The sequence below is a fragment of the Struthio camelus genome, chromosome 7 (assembly GCF_040807025.1).
Source record: "Struthio camelus isolate bStrCam1 chromosome 7, bStrCam1.hap1, whole genome shotgun sequence".
Classification (NCBI taxonomy): Eukaryota; Metazoa; Chordata; class Aves; order Struthioniformes; family Struthionidae; genus Struthio; species Struthio camelus.
In genome coordinates, this window is record NC_090948.1 from 6,642,895 (window position 1) to 6,667,413 (window position 24,519).

The window sequence follows — 24,519 nt, forward strand, 5'->3', positions numbered from 1 at the left end:
AGCTGAACTGCATCTATGTGAAATGAGACTTCCTCCAGATTTCCCAAGAACAGATGAAAAATAAGTATAGGACTCCACAAAAAACAAACGGTGACAGGGACTGCAGTCTCCAACTCTTCCTAAATATGTCTTTTTTTCTGTAGCAATCTATTTCTCTCCTGCCAGATTTGGAAGCGATCCCACAGGTGGAAGATTGTACCTTCATGCAGATTTGGGATATAGTTTAAGCTAAAGTTTTAAACAAATGTAGTATCCATTATTTACCCAGAACATTAAGGATTGCTATGTTCCTAACAGTATACCCGTACAAAGAATATAGCACAGAACAATGCTGTGGAAGATATTACCTGTGTAATCAGGCTGAAGATATAAGCTTAAATCTACCAGCATATATCACTGCTAGTGACTGTATTTTCTTTATCACAGAGAGATTTGTCCAGTAGCCTCATCAGATGCATGATTAAAAGACTATCTCGGATACCAGGACAGTGTGTAATCGAACATACCTTATCTAGTTGCAATCTAACAGGATTTTAGGTCACAAACAGGCAAATCACTACTGCAACCCTCCACTTTTTGGAGGGATGAATATTTCTGATTAAATAAATTCTGTAAGAGTGTAATGAGAACCTTAATGATGCCAGGTTGTTAGATATCATATTAGTTTGGATTTGATGCTAATAAATCTATTAATTCAGTTCACTCATGCTCCACAATTTAACTTACCTCTGAGCCTGCATCTAAAGAAAAATTCCATATATTGTGCTAAATATCCAGCACAGTGGGTAGATCTCTTTTGGCTCCCTTTCACCCAATTACTGACAGAGCCAAATCCTGATTAGATTCTTTGTGCAGGCAGAATTACTACATGAAATATGTCTATTTGCTTGTATTTCTTACAAGATGAATACTATTGAATCAATTGCAAAATGAGAGTCCCTGAAATTGAAAAGCATTACCTCCTAAGTAGAAAAAAATGTATGACCAAAACTCTTCCAGACAGCTTTGGTAGATGTTTATGGAAAATTCTGTATTTCTCAGTCTAAAATGCCAGAATATTCCAATGCTAGGAGGAGAGGGACAGAAAGGAAGAATAAAAGCTTAAAACTGCTAACATAAGCCTGTGATATTATTTGGCACCCTTGTTCTCTCAGAAAATCCTGAAGACCTGACCTAACTTCCTTATCAATTTATAAGGAGGAAATATAATTCCAACCTAAGAAACTTCTCCTCTGGATCTTTCTACCTATCTTATCCAGAGTGCAAGTTTTAAAGCAATCAGTCTGCTAAATGTATAACTGCCCAAGCAGGAAAGATTCCCTGAGACTGTCAGCTCTCTGCTTAGACACACAACTGCAATTAAGCTGTTGCTTAACTTTCTCTGTAACAAAAGAGTGGAACTATTATAGTGACTGGTATTCCATCAGCAATTAAAATTCATTACTAAAGATAAATGTAAGCTGTTTAGCCAACTTTTCTTGCAGTTGACACATTATTTCTTGAGCATTTCCAGACTTATCACCGATATATTTAAAATGAAGTATGTCATTTATAATGCATAATTCATAACAAATTAACATAGAAGAAATAAAACCTGTTTATATATATACTGTTGGTGAAATCTCATGAGGTATGAAAGAACCAACCACATCTTAGAGCTCCTGCAAAAACTAATCTCATGTTATTTGCTGACCAAGAGGCAGAAGCCTTGTAAGCAAAGGAAGTCGTATGTCTAGCTGATGCCGAATGCAGAATGCTCTGAGCATGAGCAATGCCACTGTCCTGCTATGGGTGCTACCAGGGCCTTCAGTTTTGCAAAACCTTCCTTCTCCAGAGATAGCAGAATGACATACTTTAATAACATCATTAAGGCTTTGACTGAACGGCAGGACTTGCACAGCAAAGCTCAAAATTCACTGCCATACACGTGTCCTTTATGAACAATAAATTGTCTTTTATGAAGTTTTAATCCTTTCAGGTATGCTGTTCTGATGGAAAGAATGACATGCCAAGTATTATTAATACTGAGTTGGAAGATTACTGGAGAAGTGGATCTTGCCGCATTCTATCAAATTTAATATACAAACTAAAAATAAATTAAAGATGCATAAATTACAAACAGTAATTCTTTACAAAAGTAGTTGTACTAATAAAAAAAATAGGAATTTCCTATGTGGGCTATCAGAGGCATAAAAATGACTGAACTGAGGAAACAAATGCTTCTTTCCAGGAATTCTAGTCTATATTTTCTGTTTAATTCTAGCTGATAAGTCTTCTTACCATTAAAGAAAGCAGTTATTTGCTTATTTATTGGCAATAGCTCTCTCCTGTCTGCACACACGCACCTTTAAACACAGCATAAACGCAACAGTTTAACTTAGAAAAATGATATAGTTTAACAGTCAATATAGTGTTTTCCATCATGCAAAGTATGGATCAACAACATTAACAGGGGAGCTCTTACCTCTTTGTGGTAAGCTCAGGATTACAGATAACTTTATGATATAAAGGTCACAGTGACAGATAGCTTTCCAGAATGCATTAGTAGCAAATTGGAAGGCTCTCCAAGGATGACAAACTCGCTGCCAAATTGCAATGGACTCTGCCTTCACAACGATGGGCAAGGGCAAAGGTGAGAGCGCCTTGAACACCTTTGGGTCCTGGATACAGGATTGAAGACAACTTTTTTTTTTTGGCTCTAATGATGCACAAACGACCAGCTCAGCTCCTTGCAAATCTCCTGGTCTTGGTTCTTTGAGAGCTTGTACCAACCTGAGGCAACGCTTGGGATTTGAAGGCTGTTACTTCTTGAAGTGCTGGCCTTACAAGTGCTTTGCATCTTCAGAGCACGCCTCTGTTACCATAAAGAGTAGGTTGTTTGAAATCCTCCTTCAAAGCTCTTTGGAGTTTGGCTAAACTGAAAATGAGTTTTGATCTTATAATGGAAGTTTAAGCCAAAAATCACCATTGCACTCCATGCTGTTCTTCAAGAAAGAAGATTAGGGAAGGAGTGCAATTCCAGTGACATCCAGAGAGAGGTGGGAGTGCCCAGGAGCGGGGAAAGCAACGCTGTAGATAAATATTAAGGGGAAAAAAATTGGCTTGTATAGGTCAAAAAGCCATATGATAGTGATGGATTTGGCCTACTATTTCAAAATAAAATACTCTACAATGATTCTTCATGGCACTATAGTCATACAGTTATACATGCATTAGTTAAATCTTAATCTCATGTGTTCATCCTCACTCTGACAGTCCCTGAAATACTTTAATACCATGCACGATAAAATTCAAAGCATTTTTCATTGTTTTTTTTAATGTATGTGGGTTTCTGTTATTTTTGCTCGATTGTATCATGTACATTTTAGGTAATTTCTATAAAATTAGATATTGGGGTTTCAAATGAAACCAACACTTGACTAGTACAGATATACTCTGAAAGGCAGTCCATAGACTTCCTGGGCTCTGACTTCCATTTCCTTTTTCTTTCATGCCCATGTCAGACTTCAGGAAACAGTCTGAATGGTCCAAGAGCTGATCTTCCTGCAGTCACATTTCATAACGCCATTGTGCTTTACACACTGCTCTGATTTCCCCCAGCAGCTAGAGACACAGAAAGAAACCAGCTTAACAGTTTCCTAAATGGCCTGTAGCTAGGTGTGAGGGAATCATTATAGTACATCTTTCTAAGGATAGACAAATTAATCCGCATATAATAAGTGACCTAAATTCAGATCGTATGGCTTGAGGATTTGAAAAAGTTTTGAGAATAAATTTTTTAGTGTCAGTGTCTGCAGTTTTCCAGATGTTCCTGTCCTGGAACATATATAATGGAGAAGATAAATATAATCAATAAAATGGTTTTGAGACATGTTTGTACCAGGAGGCACAAAGCTATAAAAATTAAACATGTGCTCAAAAGATATCTAAATTAATGATTAACACTTGATGTAGTCTCACATTTACAACATAGCCTATGGAATTGCCAGATGCAACCAGACAGTCTTTGGAGTTCATTATGGCTTTCTGGCAGGTCAATCTTCTCCTTCATTCAGAAGCAATGAATTATCCAATTTACTAACTTGTAAAACAATTCACTATCATTAATTTTGACCTTAAAAAATACATTAGTTCATTACTGGCTGCTTACATCGTGGAGGAAGTGGAAATTTTTCCAGTTACTTCTTATATAGTATGTATGTTGAAGGACAAGTTCCTCATCTTTGCTTCTTTCTCCTCCTGAAAAAGGTCATCTTTTTTGTAGTCCCAGACTCTAGGTTTATAGCGCACAGCACACAATTCTCTTCCACATTTCATGATTTCCCTCATAAAAACAGAAAGGTCTGAATATTGCAAAAATGAAGTACCTCACATGGTCATAAAACATCTATGACAAATAACTACATAGCAAATGAAGTATGGTCACCAAGATTTTTAAGAAATGAACTGTCCTCCTGCTACACTAGAGTCTGTGTCATGAGAATTGGAAGAAACACAGAAGTTGAGACAAAGCATTTCTGCTGTATTTGGAATAAATTGTCTGAGCCCTGACAAGTTAATAATATTTATTTCCTTCCGCATCAGGGAGGGGCTATTGGAACAGGACCTTGTGCAGGGAATAAAATAGCCCCTTATCAAGGAAGCCACTGGTGCTGACCCGCCTCCTTCCCCAGCTCTGTAGTCTGATAACGACCCGCAGGCCACAGTGCATGTGTACATCCTGCACACTCTCCTGCTGTTCTTCACCCTAGCACACAGCAAGAGACACGCTTAGAGTGCCTCACAAGCATTCATTTATCCATGTCAAGAAACTAAGCATCATCCTCATTTACAGAGAGGTGCAGAAAGACATTGAGCAGCTGATTCAGTAGGAAAGCTTCCAGGGAAAAGGATGCTCTGGCTTTATATACACTGAGTAATTGCACTATCCTGCATAAGCAATTCGAGCAAGATTTAAACATTTTCACCCAATCTTTAAATTTTCAAAGAGACAAAAACCTTTTCCTTGAAAGCTTGTCAAGCAGACTAAGAGTCGCACAACATAGATGAGGCAGTTAATACAAAAGCAATACTTTAAGCAATCACTATTCTGTCTGCAGACAAGCAAAACACTCGGCTCTGAAAGCAGCTTGCAGCCAGCTGGAGATTGCATTCCTCTAGCTCAATCCTTGCATAGGGTCCTATTTAGATAAGCTAGGAGAGGTGACCCTGAAGCCAGGTATGCGCAAGTAACCAAAGGTCATGGCTCAAAGTCACCCTTAGTTGTTCAATAAGACAATAGGAAAAGGTGAGAGGAAAAGCCCAACTAGCCAAGCAGTAAAACAATCCCCCAGACAATATGGGGAGTAACACTGTGTTTCATCTCCAAATGTTTCATTTCCAATTACTATTTTCATTAGCACAAAATCATAAAAAGCACACATACACACAAAGAGGAAGAGAAACGGGCATGATTAGTAATTAACCTAGTTGGTTTCAAGTACCTGAAAAAAGTTCTCTAATATCTAACACTTAATAAAAAAGTTACTTAGATGATTATAAATAGAATAAGGCTTTAACACTAGGCTTGCAATGTTCCAAATTTATAACTCATACGTGAATACAGGGCTCATACAAGCTTCATAGCTTTTCAGTACTGCATCAAGACTATATAATCTCAACAGTTGTGCTGTTGTTAAAGTGTCCTTATATTTAACTCTTCACATTCACCTGCTCTGTTCAAGCAGTTACTAGCTTGGCTACCAACAGAGATGCATTGAAATTCATCTTTGGGAAGTTCTGAAAGGGATACGTTTAAAGGCATTCCCCCCAGAGTGAAAGCAAGTTTAATACTGGATATACTGGTTTAATACTGGCTATAGTCTTGAAAACTAAAAATATTGAGTTAATAGCTTTCAATACCTGCAGGATCTGCAATCCAGGATGAAGTTTCAGGAAAAGGGCAACAGAGCTATGTCCTCATAGAAGAGATAATAACATAGAAATGGTGGAAGAGGAGGTGCATATGAAACAACATATTGAATGAGGCTGTAGCAAGAAACACTGGACATCAAAATTGTGCCTCTAGAAGAGACGAGAATCAGAGTGATGCACTTTCAGACTTTTCCTGTAGAATGATACTATTATCCTATACATGCTATTACCCTCAGTGTAAAGTCAGTGGCATTTCTTTACATTGATGGTATTGATGCAACTCTAAATATTGCCTGAAATATTGCCATGCAGTTAGTATGACATTTTTATTTTCCTTGGAAGCATGCCATGTTAATGAGGAAGGCATCTGCACTGGTCTCATTTAATGATAAAGGAAAGGGAAAAATATCATTGACTTACTTCCTCCCAGGACATTTTTAAAATACCATTTCTGAGGGGATGAATGTGTATTTTCCTGAAAGCAACAGCCCTGAACCTTAGATGTTATTTCAGTCAGAGACTTAAGCAGTGAACAAACCTTTGCTGCTGATATACGTGGCTTCTAGAAGAATTTTTTTTTTTTAAACAAACTCACTCTTGATCAAACTGGGTTTATGTTTTACTGAATGAAACCCACAAGTCAATAATAACATAACCTAACATAAAATACTCTATTTCTAATGAATGTTCTGACAGCTGGGTACTGTGACCCTGTAAAGGATTAACTGCTGCAATTCATTCGCTTTGGCAATAAAGCTACTGCAGGTGAGAAGTTGATGTTCAGATGTTAGAGTCACAGGAGGCCTGAGAATATCAAGAAGGTAACTTGATTTTTGTAGCATCAAAGATCTTCATTGTAACGAGCACTGAACAAAGAAAGAGAAGAAGCAACTCCTGCCCAGTAGAGTTTACAAGCAGGACAGCAAAAGGAAAGATGAGAGCTACTTTTATCCCCAAAGCCCTTTTATGTCTGGGTGTTATCAGGAAAAACAAAATAACCTTTATAGGTGATTAGAAGTGATTCAGCCACTCTACACCTCAGACAGCTATCTATCCCAATATCTACGTTTGCTGTGTAGAAAGAGTGAGATATGGTAGCAGAGATCAAGTATCAGCAAGAATAACTGAGATGAAGATCTGTTGAAATGAAGCCATTTTGACTGACCCACATCTAGGCTTCAGGGAAATTTGTATTGTCTAAGGAACTAATCTGAGTATTTGACTACTTATGTAAGCATATCTAACAACTCACGTCATCACAGATAGTTTTATACAAAACTAACACCCAGAACCTCCAATAATAATGCTATTATTCCTTAACTGTATTTGGCCTCCGTTGATTTCAGCAGTGATCAAGGGAAGTTCTATTTCTTAAGGACCAGTAATGACATTTAGCATAGTAAAAGCTCTTTTCCTTACCAAGTCCATAGACAGATGTCTGCGTTCATCCAAAACAGAGTCAGGGATTCACTTGTAGTAGGTGGTTTAAAACCTCTTCTGGAGTAGCCCGAGTACTGAATGGTCTGTTTAGAAAGCCTAGACCCACTACGCCTCATTTAAGGGCCTAAGTTAGGCAGAAACTGGCTGGGAGTGCATTGATATGAACCAGTTCCAGCCTCTCTGAATAACATCTGAACTGTTCAGCTGTGTGCTGTACTGCTGAGAGCAAAAAAGAGACTCTCCTTTAATTGAAGTAGTAGGAGCCAGTGCTTTGCAGAAGAAGGATCTCAGTTTCTTAAATAAAGGCCGTTGGGAATCACTGTTTAATAACAGTGAACAATCACCACAAGGAAAAATAAAAAAAATACTGAAAGCCCATTTGAGAAAAAAAAAAGGGGGGGGGGGGAAAGAAGGGGCAGGGGAAGCTTTTAGTTGTTTTTGTTCTATAGTAGCATTAGCTCCCAAAAGTTACTGTGAGTACTAATGGAAGCATTTAGAAATGACCCAAAACATAAACAACAATTTAGCCTGAAGATATGTTTTGTTTTGCAAAAGCACATTGCTAGACCATAAAATATCAGTCCTGAGGATACACTGAGGGCAGGGGCGGGGAAAGAGAAAACTATCTATTATTTTTCCTCTGCTTACCTGAACGCTGCATGATTAACTTCACCCTTTGAACCTAACCTTTATCCCTTTAACTAGTTCGAAAGAGTAAATTATACCTCTTGCTCTCCTTTGAGACTAAGTGAAAATTCTGCTTGATGGGGAAGCGACAGAAAAGCTTTTAGCGAGTTCAGTCGACAACAAGATGTATGTTTGTCCTGGTCTCCCTGAGCAAGCCCATTGAGATTCAGGTCACAGGATTGTTTCAGACTGTATTATGCCTGTTAGTTCTGATGCTTACACAAATTCTTCATAATCTGGATGTGCCTAGCTAGATGCCAGCAATTCTATCAGCAAAGATTTAACAGAGGTAAGGCAAGCTTCCAGCCCTTAAACTATGATATACTACACAAGGTTGTAAGGTATTATATGTCATGCATACTTCTGAACATTATTATTAATTACCGTAGTGAATCTAGTTATTTAGTGGAGTATTACAACATAATGAGGCGCTCTTTCTATGATTTAACTTCTAAGTAGTTTTCCTCAGAGCTGCCCTTACTAAACTATAAATGCTTCATATGCTACTGCCATTACCAGTGCCCTTAAACTGTAACTCAAACAATCCTGTCATGACTGTAACTTTACAGGAACAGGAAGATGTTATCTAGAACGAGTTTTTTCTTGTATTTTTAGTGAAGACAACCTAATATTAATACTTCTGGGAAATATGCTCTTACACATCTAGCTGTTTTGCATCATTCCTTAGAAATGGCAATAAGCATCAAAAAACAAAAGAGTTTAGAAAATACATTGACTTCTTCAGAATAATCTTTCCAAAAAGTAAAGTCATGCCTTGACTAGCTATAAGCCTACGCACTTCACATTAGAAGCCAGCCTTTATTTAATGATGAATAGGAATATGCTTAAGAATATAAACCTTAACACTCCACAGTCTATTGAGAGCTAGGAAAAAATATAAATCTGAAAAAGTTCACCAGGTGATCAATTCCTGTTTTCCCCACTGCAGAAACCTTCCAAAAACTAAGAACCGTCATGAAACCACTTAGATTCTTCTACCCCCTTTATCCATATAAGCTTTCCTACAACTTCACTGCCTTACTGCTTAAACCTCACAAATTCCCAGCCAAAATACACTCAGAACTAATTTACTCCAATTTACTTTGAGAGTTCCTAAAGAGAATAAACACAATCGAGGCTTCTTTTCTTCTCTTCCTAGAAAATGCAAGTTTACTTACTGGTCAAAAGTTCCTCTAACACCTCTTTCTGCATCATAGATCAGCCCTTTGTCCTTTCCCTTAGCTTGCAGCTCTTACTTATAATCTTAATGCAGTAGGCTGCTCCTGTCTGTGATTGTCTGTGCTTGTTCTCAGCCGGCCTGAACTGAATGCCCAGATCAGCTGTGCTTATTTCTCCAGGGCTTAGCAGCACAGCCGTTTTCTTTTAAGGTTAATAAAAGAGGGGAATCTAGCTGGCCCTAAGAAAGTGGTCAAAAAATAAAAATAGAACTATTTCCCATCAGAACAATTCACAGAAAAAAAATTGCTACACTGGCATTTTGGGGGAGGTTTCTCAGCTCAGGATAGAATTTTTAGTCAAATTAAAAAGGTATAAATCATGCCCTTGAGAACAACTCTGTTAGGGGCACTTGCTTGCCATGAATAAGGTAGAAGTCTCAGAAGAGCAGGGGTGGAAATCTTTGTCTCCATATATTAGTTCAGGGCTCTACATTTTAAGTTATGATGTGGATATATCATATGCTTTGCCCATTAAAATATTTCAAAGATCTGAGTTTTACTAATATGTGGAATTAAAACTATTTTCTGAACCATAGGATGTCTGTGAAATGGAATTGCTGTTTTTTAAACAAGCCTATCTGAAAATATGATTTTGTGGTGGGAAATGGGAGCTTTCAAGAGAAAGCTGCGATCTGTCACTATCTTTTCTGACCCACTCTGTGAGTCATGTCATCCTGCAGCTTCAAAAGATTTGAAACAAATGATCTTTGTTTGGATGGTTGGGCATTTCTTTGTGCCTTAATCCCTGCATTCAGAGTTCCCCAACTTTACAACCTTGTGAGTGCAAGTTTTCTGTCTCCTCCATGCCTTCCTCCAAGGAGACTGTAAGGGTAGGTAGTAGGCACATTCCTGAGCTTCAGAAACCGGATAGTACTGAACTGCATCTATTGCCTCCCAGGGCTGACCAGGTACAATTGAGGCTGCAATAACAGGCATCCTGTTATACTCCTAATAGCACCAACTGAGCTGGATTACAAGACCATCAAGTGGTCCATGATTTTTAACCCTTTATTTTACCAAATTATTTTGAAATGTGTTTAAAGAAGCTAGGTCCAGTCTTCTTCACATTCACTGAAGGCCTTTACTTTTGTTTGTTTGGACAACGTGCAGATATGAATTCCAGGATAGTCACTCTGTAGATTGACTTACACCAAGAGCTTCTTAGCTTGAAGAATGACATTGTGACATTGCTGTAATGTTCTTTTTCCTCTCCTTTTTTTACAGTGTTATATCAGTTTCGATAAAGACTAGAATATGAATCTTTTATTGTGGCTTTGATCCACTGAAGTGGAAATGAAGATGCACATACACAAATGCTCTGAAATGCTGATAAGCCGTGATGTGCACAGAATTCAGACCAATGCAATAGTACCGTGCATTCAGTCTGTAACTGTGCAGCCCTGTAATACGGTATTGCCATTGCTAGCAACAGGCCAGAGGCTATGTACTGAATTTGCAAGGCCTCAGGACTAAGGCTTGTCAGGTTTGCTTTGTCTGAACTTTTCTTGACCTGCCTCTAACTTTGTTTTACTTGGTTTAGCTGTGACAGCAATTTCTCTAATTGACAAGGTGTCTATATCTAATTTGTTCTACTTTCGTCTATCTTTGTGTTACAACCACAGTTTTATACAAATAGCACTAATAAGCAGTTGTTCTAGGCAGAATGAGATATTTATGACTCCAGCACAGTGACACAGTGTAGAGGAATACAGGCCTGGTATGACGGCGGAGGCCTTGAAAAGCGGAGACGTAGGATTTGGTGTAGAGGAGTACAGGCACGGGATGTTAAGTGATCGGGCACGGGCTTGGCACAGGACACCCCACAGCTATAAAGAGTGTAAATGCATGCTAGCAAACATAAAAATGACCCCTCATGGTTCCCAGAGGCAGAAAAAAGAAACCAACAACACAAACATCATGTTTTTCCCAGCAAAGGACTCCAGATGCTGACAGCTCATTGTAACTCAGCACTCACCCCAACACCAGAATGAAACCACCAGCCTTAGGACCCAAAAGAGTACATGAAGGGTGAGAATAACACCAGGAAAAGGGGTAGAAACCAAGTCGTCTATTTTTTACTATTTTAACTGTAGTATTACTATTATTGGGACTTTTTCTGTAGCAGTGCTCTAACTGCATCATTATTCTTTCTTTTTCTGTAATAAAAGTCCGTCTCGAGTAAAGGAGATAGATAGCTGTTTAACAGTCTGTTGAATACCAATAAATGATTTGTAAACATTGCCCTAAATAAAGTGGGGACTCCTTTCTTCTAATGACCCTGCTACAAGGAATTGAACATGAAACTTGGGGAACTCTGACCCAAGGCCTTGGGGAAGGCTCCAAGGAGCCTTTGTTTGTATCAATGAGCATCAAGCTCTGTGTGTCCAGCAAGGAATAATGGGCAAAGCTGTTGTTTGGAAAATTACATTAAGCATTGCCTTGTTTAAATCTCCCTCAGGAATTCTGTGATGGACCTTTATCTTAATTAGCATCTCTTCTCTCTTCGTCTTCTGAATGGTGTCAGAAAGTCACTTTCAGAGAGAGAGATGCTAACTAGAAGAGTGGCAAAATTTGCCTTAGCAATAGTTCTCACACAGACGGTTCCCATGACAGCAGAATAGCGTCTTCTTTATTTCTCAGGTTGTTTCCATTCTGCTACAGTGACCACAAGTAAAAAGCTGGAGGATAGAAACAGGCTTTTACCTGCAATAATGCCACAGTGGTGGAAAGGCAGAACAAGTGGAATTAGAAGAAATTATTTTAGTAAGCTTCTGTATTTCACTGACTAATGCTAATAATTTAATTTCATTAGACAGAAGTCCTGAAGAAGAGCAGCTTTACTGGGTGTGATCTGTCACCTCTTGAAGTAGCCACACTGGGATTCATGCTATCCGAAGTGGATGATAAGCCAGTACCTGTGCCACCCTGAAACTGTTTGATGACAGGATAGCCTAAGAAGCTTTTTGCATCGAAGAAGTGAAATGTTAACCTGCTTAAACTTTCTTAAAGTGAAATGTTAACTTGCTGTGAGTATAACTTGGTTGATAGTCTGGCTTCTGAAAGCATCATGGAAGAAGTGAGAATCTTTCTAAATCGTTGTCTGCGAACTACACCCATAAGGTGCACTCATCAGTCACTCATAACATCTAGCAGTCTGAATGCACATTAGCTCAAACTGTAATGTCATAAATGTGGAGAATATGAATTTGGTTCTGCCCCAACTCAAGTTCAGGATAAAATTTCTCTTTAATATGATAATGAAAGCTCATTTGGACTCTTCTCTTTGCTTGTTACCGGTTCTCATTGCAATACTAAGAATTGTACAAGCCTCTTCTTGAAAGTGCCCTGTGGCTGAGGAGCGGGAGGCATTGTTATAGCAGACGGTGGTAACCTGAGTTCTCCTACTGTTTTGATTCTACTGGGCAATTCTGTAATGATATGTCCCTTGAGAGCTGAATGATGTGTTGTGGGCAAATGTTGTTTAGAATAGACTTTGCAAAGAATTAAGCTGGGGAGGGGGCTAATATACATATATAATTTATTCTTAATATTCCAAGCTATTTTCTACTATTTTCTTTTGGTAGGTTTCCATTATTTATTTATGCTTACTTCCAGTACAACTTCTGCTACTCAGAGGTCTCAGTTCCTCCATTTGTCATTCATATGAAGTGCAGGCATCCCAGGTTTTTCCATTCCTGAGATTTTTGAATGTGCAGATCTAAATATACTGGTTCTTCATTTGGGCTTGCTTAGGGCAGCTGCAGCAGAGGCTGGGAAGGAACAGAGGCTTTGTTTTCCTCCCCACAGAGCAGGCCTGGAATGAGTTTCATGCAGTTTGGGCAGAAATTTCCATTCTGCATGCTTAGTGTCTGCATGACAGCACTACTTTAGTTAAACACCCGTTGGGCCAGCAGGGCCAGGGAAGTAAATGACAGACTCTTCCCAGTTGCAGCATTTGTGATCCTGTGAGCTATTTCACTGGAGTCAACCTACATGTGCCAATCCTTTAGTGTCAGCCTATTTCGTTCACATCAAAGAGAGTGCAAGTTAAAACAAACAGCTGATCCCAAGGTAACAGCTGACTGATCTCCCTAGGCATGAAAAATCAACAGAGTTGCAAACGTTAGGCCAGACCATTCTAGTCTATGAATTAAATCAACGCCCAAAAAGGAGGGGGGGGGGGGGAGGGAGAGGTCTGTTGTGCATATAAAGCTGACTAAAGCTTTGACACCAGAAAAAGCAATTTTCAAACAGGAACAAGAACATAGACAGCAAAAGAATATAGAAGACCCCTTTAAAATCCTCTAAGTAACATTAAGGGGAGAGGAGGAAGACAGACGCCACACAGAAGAAGGTATCTGTAGATGCCAGCAAACATTTTTCTTCCCACACCCTTCACCAGTACAGTGGCTGCTCCTGAGACAAAAATAACAGGAAGGGATGTAAAGGAGCTCAGAGGACTCAGAGCGTCTGAAAAGTAGAAATATGTCTGTGAACACAAGGCCCAGCTTCATCTAGCCCTAGATATAAAATTGTTCCAAACTGTGTGAATTTAGCCTTAATATCAAGTGTTAAATTCTAGTAGGTCTACAGCAAAGTGGATAAGAGCCATAAAGCTGGCAGTGAAATTGAGACTTCTTCTGGTCAGCTAACAGGAAAAGTCAGTCCGAAGGTTAAGGTTTATGTAGCTCTCTTTGAACTGTTTCACGCTTGACTTTCTGCGATACACACGAACTGGTCCAATGCATCACAGTGTTGTTTTTATCATATCAAATCACTAAGTGAGGATTCTCAATTTCATGCCCCATTCATACCTTGTAACACAGATTGCATAATGCACACTACCCACAAAAGCCTTTTGGTTTTCCTGTTGGAAAGTTTTCTCAGGAGCTGGCAGCAAAATAATAATGGGTAGATCTCCACCTCAGTAACATCGGTGTAAATCCATTGCAGCTTACATGGCTTTAATACAGTTATTTGGGTTTATATCAGATTGAAATCTGGCCTAAGGTCTAAATGGTGATTTCTTGGCTATCTCTGCAATTTTAATCAAAAGCCCTGTAGCACTCGGCCAATGGCTGGATGTGACAGGCATTTCATGTCAGTGTATCAGCCCAGCCTTGTCATTTTAATTGCATACATGTTCAGTGTGCTCTCCATTGAGATTTAATGATGTCCCAGGTTGCTGCACTGGAGCCAATCAGAAAAACAGAATGCAAAGCACCGCGCTTCCTGTGCCTATGTTCTCTAACTTCTAGTTGGGTTTTTAGGACAACATCCTCTGCCATATGACTTTGAGCAGATTTGAACTCCATGGTGAAATGATGTTTTCTCTCTGTTCTGAGCATGTTCCTGAGCAGGGAATGATTTGAATACTTGTAGGAAAGTGCCTGCATGTTATCTGTGGACACTAACTCTAACTGTCCAAAAATATAGTTCTGATTAGCAATTCTTAGGTAAATCTTAAAGCGGGAGGAGTCACCGAGAACTGGTAGATGCTTTAATTATGCATTTAAAATATAGCCCATTCAATTAACTAATCTAGAATTATTCCCTTCTATAAGAAAAAGTTTGAACTGATCTGTACCTTGCATCTAATCCATTTTCTATTCTGTTGTCTATACAGCTTTGTTCTTTTTCGACATAAGCTTAGCTGTGTGGCCTTGAATTTTACTTTATTAAAGATTACCAACCAAATCAAATGGACACTTACAAATACCATTTGATCAACATGAGATTATTTTGGATTTTTTTTTTCTGCCTAAAACCATCTTTGTGAATTTTGATTTAAAAGGTAACTTAATTTTGTTTCTCTTTCATTTATAGCGTTCCTAAGTTTTCAAAGAGTCCTTAACAAAGGAAGATACCTAAATTGTGAAAAAAAGTAGAGAAAAACACTGGAACATCTGAAGAGGATGCTTAGACTTTTTGGTCAATGAAAATTCTGGAGAAAAATAACCAGCATTTAGCATTTTCTCTTCCAAGAGGAACTCTCTGCTAGGAAGATGTATAGGATTAAGAATAGATGTTCATGCAGCTTTTAAACTTCCCTCTTCTCCATTATACAGATGGACCCTGAAAGTGAGACAATGGTATTTCAGTGCTCTTGACCTTCTACTTGGCTGCTTCACCAGAGAAGTGGTTACTGTGAACCTCTAGTCTGTCCTTCACAAGCCAAAAGGGACTCAAGTTCAAAAAAACCTGCCAAGAAAGGAAGTAATATTCCCAGCATTGATCTCCATCTCAGTACATTACTAAAATGCAGGTGTTCATTACATTAACATCAGTTTATGGACGTGAGAAATAAATCACATTTATTGCTGGTAATGACATGTAGACACTGAAGTCTACGGTTTCCCAAATAGACAAGGTGTTACAAACATGCCCATGGCATTACTGGAAAAATCTACTTCCTTGGTGCCAGCTCTCGGGGAGCAGATGCAGTACAACTTTCCCTACGATTACCTCTGTACCTAGTCCCTGTATCTTTGCTAGCCAAGCTCATTCTGAGACTGTGGCCAATCATAAATTTCCATCCAGGCTTTTGATCAGGGTGGCAATTCTTTACAATAAACAGGACGACTTAAAAAACCGAATTTATATTACCTAGACTTCCCCAATCCCTTAGGTTTACCCAAAGGGTTGCCATCATGGCCCAGATAAATCTCTCCCACTTCCTCACACTTTCATGTTGTTGCATTTGCATGCATGCTATTTGTCAGGCCCAGTTCTATGTGGCTATCTTAGAATTGAGTAAAATTTCAATCACATGGCCTTTTCTCATTTTCCTTTTGTTATTTAATGTTTTTCTGTGTTGGCTACTACCTCTGGCTGTGGTTTTATTGACACTGAAGATATTCTTGCATCTGTTGCAAATGGTCCCTTTGCCTCTGTCTTTCTTCTTCCTCTTTTTTCCTTGGCTTACAGGGAGCATCTTTCTTTTTGCTACCCTCTCAAATTCCATTTCGTCTTCTTTCACTCCTCCTTTTTTCCCTCCCTCCCTCCCTCTCTCTCCCCTCCCCTCCAAACAGCTGGTGTTGGCAGCAGCTAGATTATATTCAGGTTCTCTTAAAAAAAAAAAAAAATCCATCCTATGTTAAATGATACAATTAGATACATTAATTAGTTAATCCTCCTGACCCTGCTCCCTGATAATTTCTCTGATTTACAACAGCATATGCTTTTTAAGCATAGATGAACCAAATTTTGCACCTTAGATAACTCGCTGAATTCAAGAAGTTATCTTGGTGTTAAATCATCAAGCAAGAGTAGATTGCAAGAGTAGATTTTTGACTTTTTGTGAAAATAAATTTCAGTGGTCACAACAGTCACTAAATTTCAATAGGACGCTATGATTTTATTGGGTGCCAGGTTCTCTTTGTCTGCAATAACATAGTTAAACTTTTAGACATGCAAGCCCTGAAGCTTTACATTCTTTAGACCACAACCACAACAGCATAACTGCTGAATATAGTAGACATATATGGCTTCAAAGGAACTCTAGGTCTTCCTTTTCCCATTTAAGTTGATGAGAGTTTACTCGAAGCAAGATCCAGCCTACAACAACAGAAGTCCATAATCTCAGATTTTGTGAAGAATTGTTATTAAGAAGAGTATTATTGTGGAGTAACTCTAAACACTGCAACAGTGTTTACTTTGGTGTCATTAAGAGCAGAATTTGCTTTCTTTCTATGAATTAATGTAAGCAAAGAATAACTCTTCAATACAAGGTTCATACTATACTCATCCCAGCAGTCACAGCACTATTGTAAAGTAATAACACTGGTGGGATATATAAAACTGGGTAATATACAAATGACAGTAATTGTTATCTACTGCTTACAGACCTTTACACATTCTGCACACTGAAAGTAGAGGAAGCACGTCTAATCTTTTAATTCCCATTATCCTCATGCTGCTGTGTTCCAGCCTTCCTCTTGCATTAGATTAGAGCAACCCAAAGGTTTTCTAACTCTGGTCAGATGTAAATTAACACAACAACAACAAAAAACAGTCAAATTATTTGCAGTATTTTGCTAATTACATACCTAAAAATTTAAGAGTGTGAGCAGAAACTGGACAAAATTCTAAGGCTTTATTCCACTTATTGGATGTGATGTGATTAGTGATCCAGAGCAGTTCTGCTGAAGTTAATGAAATTATACTACCATAAAACAAAAGAAAGGCACATATTTTATTTTATTTTATTGTGTCCATAGCACAGCATTCTCTTGCCTGGGAAAGAAAGAAGGACATTTAGGTTCTCTTTGCCCCTTAAACAGAAAGAAATTAGGCATGGGGCAAGAATAGAGGGCCAAATCAGACTAAAGCGCACACAAGGAAAGCTGGGAATGAAACAGCATAAACACTTCCGCTTTACTCCTAACATGTTGCCTGAGATTGGCAGTCAGGACAGAGACATTTTACTGACTCGTTCACAATCTCATGCTTCTCTTGGTTTCAGAATTTTTCCATTGTGTTCTATTAGATCTTGTTATCCTTTTCTAGTCCACTCATGTGTTTTACAAAGTATGGCATTCTTGGTATTTTATGATAAGGAACTTGACAGACAAAGGGACTTGTTGCATTTAGCTGGCTGAATATTTCAAAAGTTCAGCCTTGAGGACTTATACTGTACATTTTCCTGGATGAGAGTTGGTTAGCATACTTTGTTTAAATGAGGAAAGCTGTTCCCTTCTTGCAGTAACAGTAATGACTTTTGGAACTGCTGCTGTTCATAAATGAGGCAAGTTACTCTAGGCTTGTTTTTGCAACACACCATGTGATTTACTAATGAAACTACCTGGGTAACTTTTACTCTTACCAAAAAAAATGAAAACACACAGATGTACAAACCCACATTCATGTGTTGTTTTATTGGTGCATTACAACATTACATTTCCTTCACACTGAGAGAGCATGAGATTAAAATACACTGATCCACAAAAAATGCCTTCCCTACACTGACTTTGCACTGGTAATTACAGTGTCTGCAGATCCCTCCATAAGTTTCACTTCATTATGTCTTTCACAATTTTAATTACATTTTAATCAAAGATTTATACAGTCTATTTTATGACTTTCAATTTAATTATTCCCATTAAAATGTGTTATTCTTTACTTTTTTGCAAAGTTCACCAATTCATCTTGCAGTATAACTGTTTATGCTGCATTACATTTCATATTCCAAACTTTTAACAGCCAATGCTCATTTAAGGGCTGCCAAAGCATTTCCCATCCCAAAGAAGATAGCTTATTTGTATCAAAAGCCATTAAAATCCAGGAAATGTATACAGCACAGTCAGGAGGCCTCACTCATTTTTGAGAATAATCCAGATCTATATAAAAACATGCAAAATGCACTACGCATCAGTAATAAACTTCTAATTTTGATTTAAGATTTTTTGACATTTGCATATAACCTGGAAGACTAGGGTTCCTGCTGAAATAAAAAGCTAATGGCAAAGCCCTACACAGTGTAAAGACATGATACCCTTACCCTAGGGCTTTTTTTTTTAGCCTCCCAAACGAAGTAATAGAAAATGATATCCCTGTTACAGAATTCTGTAGGATGGTTTAAAAACTTTACAGAAAGATTAAACCTCCACTAAAGTGCGTGGACTTCTAGAATCTAGACTTCAATAACACCAGAGAAATGTTCTGTCCAATGCAGTGCAAATGCAATGCCAGGATAACTTTGCTTTGCTTATGCCAGCTTCATAAACTAGCAGGTGTACACCAGCAAAAACACAATTATGTCTGGGAAACTGACTCTGTTTTAGAGCTCAGAACACTTTAATTACGTCAATAAAAAATCTTACTTCTAACTGACATAGTCAAACTGGTATCAATTTTATGTGTAGATTAGGCCTAATTTCTATACAACCCTACCGGGTTCGTTTCTGCTACATTCTGTTCCCTAATGTCATTTCCTATTTACAGTTATTTCCAAATATCATAACTATTTACACATAGTATGGCTGCATTCTCTTATACACAATTATTTCAGTTGATTCTTAAAGGGTTCCTAATTTACTTACTTTCTATAAGAATTCAAGCGTTGCCAATCAGGAAGTAGCTCTTTTCAAAAAAATCTACACAGCTTACCTTTGATAAAGGTACATGACAAACAAAGACAGTGAGCTATTTGAATCACAAGATGCCTGCAAGGCCAATACATATTCCAACATAAACTATAACTATGGCAGCAGTCTCCTCCAGTCTAAAGCACCATAATAATGGTTATTGATCAACTTCGTCTTGATTATTTTAATCAGCAGCTCCACCCAAAAACTATTCAGCTGTCAAGATGTGGTCTAGAACAATAACCTGAACTTTCATAAGATACCCAAGAAAAGAAATTATGGAATTTGACATTCTGCCATCCAAAGCTACATCATTTCACAGGAATGTGATGTATACTGCATAGTGCATACGTAGCAGGATCCTAACAATAATAAATTAACTAAAGTAGATTGTACACTTAGTAATCTTCTTCATACCAATTGTGTTTTGACTCAGGCGAGTTCCAGCACAGGTCCCAAGCTAACTTTTGCAAAAACCATGCTCAAGAAGATGTGTTGAAAATGTGGGATGGGTCTAATGGAACACTGTTTCCAGCATTCCTCTGGAAATGTTACAGCAGTGCTGTAAAATACCATAAGCATTCATGGCTGTGCGCTCAAAGTCACAAATGAAAATCTTTGCATTTCGTAAGATCACCAATGCTGCAGTGAGTCACTACACAAGGATGAACGTGGTACACTGAGAGTCACAGAAAGCATTGTGTTTCTTCATCTTAACATTTTTAGGATTTTTTGTTTATTTGTTTTAAAGACTTCAGCTTGTTGTACGTCATGGGTGTTGTTTAGTTTCATTTTCTTTTGATGGGAATTACTGCAAGAGCTCTCAAAAAATTGCTAACAATCTAATACCAAGTTTCTAAGCCATCCTAGAAACATATGTTATTGCAAACTGGTAATTTTAACAGTTTGGAATTTCTTGAATGTCAGCATCATCCTGTGGAACTACTAATGTGACTAGGCTTGGCTGCTACAAACTCTTAAGCCTTGATATCTTTCAGCTGCTTGGTCATTAGTAGCTCAGAACAATCCTGCCAAAACTTGATGATTAACACAAAGTTCTCAGAGCATGTGCAGATTTATTATGTTAGAAGACAACAAGATAAACATAAAGATGATGCCCTTACTTATCAAATTACAAAAAGAAATGGCTAGTTACAACAGATGCTGAACACGTGATGAAAAGTGTTGTATGTACTCACCACATATCAAAATCAATGAGTGCTGAAGACAACCAGAACTTTCTAGGAGATACTCAGTACTTCAGAAAATCTGCTTCCAGATCTACTATATCTTCAAACCATATCCTCCTAAAAATTCTCTTAACCAACTCCAAATGGGATTTTTTCTTAATGGTCTTTCCCCTCCCCCCAGATGATCCATCTTTTTGCAGTGAACTGAAAACAGACAATTCAGCAAGTCAATATGAACTGCAAATTTCACTTCAAAAGTATGAGGATGTTATAGCATTAAAAATAAAACATTTCATTTCTGTTTTTAAAAAGGAAAGAAAAAAAGAAAAAAGCACAGACCAAATATATAGTAGGAACACCATGTTAAGTGACTGGTTTGGAGGAAATGTGAGAAGGCTAAAAGTTCATTCTGCACATTTCTCAAAGTCATACAGGTCCTTCGGTTATCCCCTCTAGAGGCAGGCCAGTAGCATTATCTGCTGTAGGTCTCTCTTCCTTCTTCATTGAATTCTGATCTAGTAGGCTGACATAAGATTTATGACAAGCTGTATTACCCAAAGGAGGGTAGTGTTGTCTGTAGCAAATATAAGCAAAAATGAGGCCAATGATCCCTCCAGCGAAAGCATCTAGGTAAGAAAAGCAACAAAACCAGAAGCATGTTACCATAGAAAGGACAGCCGGCAGTGAAAACTGTAAATAAAAGGCATATAATCAACCTGGAAGTGTTTAACCCAGAAAAGGTGAACTACAAAGTCTCATAAACAATTTGGAGTCAAAAACTACAATCATTTAGGATACATACATTCAGCATTTTAGTTTGGGCCATCTCCAACATTTTGAATATCCAAAGGTAAATAATTGGCTATGTTTCAGAAGGAGATGACCTAGGGAAATAGAGAGGCTTCCAAGGGGTATCAAACATTCATTCATCCAACAACCCACATACCTTTCTCTAGTTTGCCACAATTTGCAATGGCCACCACCAGATTTAGGAACAATAGAGCTGAACTGTGCTGTTCAGGGGGTCTAGAGCTCTCCAGCTGACCACAGACAGCTCAAACTGCTGTACCGGCTGCAGTCTGCTTCTCGTATCTGCCTGGGAGCCCCCGAGGAAAGACAGCAGCTAGGATGCCACCACATGGTAAATTGATCCATTCTAATGTTGGCTGCTCTGTATTCTGGATGGCATTCTCCAGTGCAGACAGAGGATGCACGCTTCTGTCAGGAAGTGGGCCAATGTAGCTGGAACAACTCATTTCACTTGCAGCCAGCTCATGAGAGGCCCATGAGAAAGGCAGCCGTCAGGATAAATTGCAAGCTAGGTGAACTGTTCCTAAGAGCACCTGAAGGGTCAGACTGAGTATGTCCGTTAGGTGATTTAACACCTTTTGAATAACTTTCTTTGATGCTATTTGCTATCCCATACTATAAAATAGGATAGGATAGGACAGGACAGGACAGGACAGGATAGAAGCAATTGTATGAGATAGAGTTCCCTAAGCTTTCCTGGCTGCAGAACATCATCAATATTAGAGAGAGACATCATGTAAAGCCGTCCTCTATTTTCTAGCTCTTCAAGCTTTGGTATAGGAAGGATTGCAGAAGCGAGTTGGACATTGACAGAAAGATGGAACAGGGGAATCTTGACAATACTGCTTACCATGAAGAATCTAATTCCACTTGCCAGCTTTCCCTTGTTATTTTAAATGACACTAATCAATGTCTGAGTTACAGCTCCTGCACTTTCTCACACAAAGAACATATCCTTATCTGCAGCTGTGAGGCTGAAACTTGTACCTGAAACTCAGTATTGAAGAATGTAGTCCTTGGCAGAGCAACATTACTGAGTATTCCCTACAAAGTGAGCACATTTGTCAAAACTGCAGAGGAGTGAGATTCTGAACAGCCTTTTAACAGAAATAGCTATGGCAAGAAAACCTGAGAAATTTAAGACTGAGACGGATATTTTTAAGAAATGTGATTATTTATCAGAGTTGTCTGTCAGGGAAGAGGACTAGACTGAACGACCTAGGAGAACCCTTCCAATCCTACGTTCTCTTCCTACATGCAAAAAGGACATAATAAATCTATGACAAGCGAGAGTTAATAGAAAGAGGCTCAAGTGAGATTTTAAAAGCTGCTTGTGTGTACACAGTAATGTCAAGCAGACAGAAACTTATCCTACCCCTACTGGTAGCTGACTAGATATCGGCCAGTTACAGTTCAAAAGTTAGAGTCTGCTACTTAGCTGTCCTTTGCTGCTACGCTTTCCTCTGTTAGTTTGAAGCTGACTCACAACAGCCCTCTCTGGGAGTAGGATGAAAGAGTTTGCAGCTGTCAGTAGACAAATATTGAACAGCCTTAGGAGTACAAAATCCACTGCAATTTTTAGCAGAGGTGCTTTCTGAAAATTCAGTCTTTGAGGTCACTTTTTTCCTGATTGCAGTTGCTTGATAGAAGGGGGATGTTACTGCCAGCCCCATACATCTAAAATAGATTTCTGAATTGTTGCTCAGAGGAACTCCTAACTCTCACGGTGGACCTCCATGGATAACATAGGAGGGCACGCAGTCGAGTAAAGCACCTCAAGCAGCCAAGGTTAGGTAGGTTAGATGCTATGAAAACGCAGAACTGTGAAAGTTTACTTGTGGAAACAGTCATATAGTCCCTGACCTGCTACTCAGATCTTAAAATTGGCTTTCATTGTTAAACTTAAAAGGACTATTCAAAACAAAATTAAATGTGACACTATGATGTGCAAGCAGCTTTTTTTTTCTCTCAGTTAGAGCTGAATCTAGTTCTCCTTGAAGTTAGTGAGAGATAGAGAGGGTCTCAGCCAGCGCACACTGGATCACTCAGCAGTTACCGTTCCCTATGCTCCAGCGCGCACCATGAGGCTAGAACCCTGGAAGTGTGCCTTGACAAACGGCAGCTCTCTCTCCAAGTGAAATGCATCATTCTCTCATTCAAAGCATGCTGAATTAATAAGAGGCATTTATTAAAATGTCTTTCAGTGCATGTAAACACAAACACTTCCTCTTCTTAACTGGAGCAAACTACATTTATTGTAGGTCAAAGATACTGCACTTTGCAGTTTTACATTAATCCGTTAACTATTTCACATTTGTGTCTCCTGTAGTTGCGAAGCTCATTGTTTACGTGCCTTACACGCCACACTGGCTCAGTGGAGCACTAGTGCAGGAGGTGACAAACGAGAGGTGGATGTATATTTTATGCATCATTACTAAATTCTATGCGGTGCTGTCTCTCATACTCCTACGCCACAAACATTATAAGCCAACTCTACAGTACAGAACAAGTATATGGGACAACATAAATGATATCATGCAGTTCCAGACAATGTCATGAACTAATGAGGAAGACATCGTTTGCATATGTTGCAACTTTCTCCTCTGAAAACATTCCTGGAGCGTTTCAAGATATTTTTGTTTCTAGATTTTTTCTTACTGCATTATACTAGCATTATTCACATCTAAACATTACAAACACTTCCTATATTAGTTGCTAGGTGAATACAGCAACACATTTTTAAGTTAGCACTTCTAAATGAACCTGGGATCAAATATTTGTTATATAGCTATTTTTGAAGGTCCGCCATAAGAGTTTTTAAGGCTTCACTATTGCTTTAAATTACAGTAAAATTCCTTAGAATAATAATTCTGTCACATTTGTCAATTCCTAAATATAAGTGGAGGTATAATTCCAGCTAATTAACAGAGAACACTTATAAAATTCAAACTATTTAATTTGAAATAAATTCTAGCATCTTGAACTCAAGAGGTCTACAAGGAAAATAAGCTGATTTGTATTTACATACATAGAAAGGTATATACATCTATATAAATGACTTCTAAATATCTGGACTAAGTTTAGAAACAGCCTTTTATTTACCGAAGATGATTTGCTGGATTTTTTTTGTCCTTTTCCAATCTAACAGTTAAAAAC

General features: G+C 38.4%; 2 protein-coding genes across 8 annotated transcripts in view; both read right to left on the bottom strand.

Annotated features, from left to right (window-relative positions):
- Positions 1-9,365, bottom strand: part of WDR11 (WD repeat domain 11) — a 172,284-nt gene extending 162,919 nt beyond the window's left edge. Inside the window, exon 1 of one of the 2 annotated variants that reach the window (XM_068951571.1) lies at positions 9,219-9,365. The gene's annotated coding sequence lies outside the window, so the exon portion shown is untranslated. The remainder of the gene's footprint in view (positions 1-9,218) is intronic. The other variant, XM_068951572.1, reaches the window with a different exon arrangement.
- An 8,762-nt stretch (positions 9,366-18,127) lies between these two features.
- Positions 18,128-24,519, bottom strand: part of PLPP4 (phospholipid phosphatase 4) — a 109,943-nt gene continuing 103,551 nt past the window's right edge. For all 6 annotated transcript variants that reach the window (XM_068951563.1, XM_068951565.1, XM_009689357.2 and 3 more), the window contains one exon: positions 18,128-21,179. In XM_068951563.1, coding sequence (XP_068807664.1) covers positions 20,980-21,179 — 200 coding nt within the window. In that variant the 3' untranslated portion in view covers positions 18,128-20,979. The remainder of the gene's footprint in view (positions 21,180-24,519) is intronic.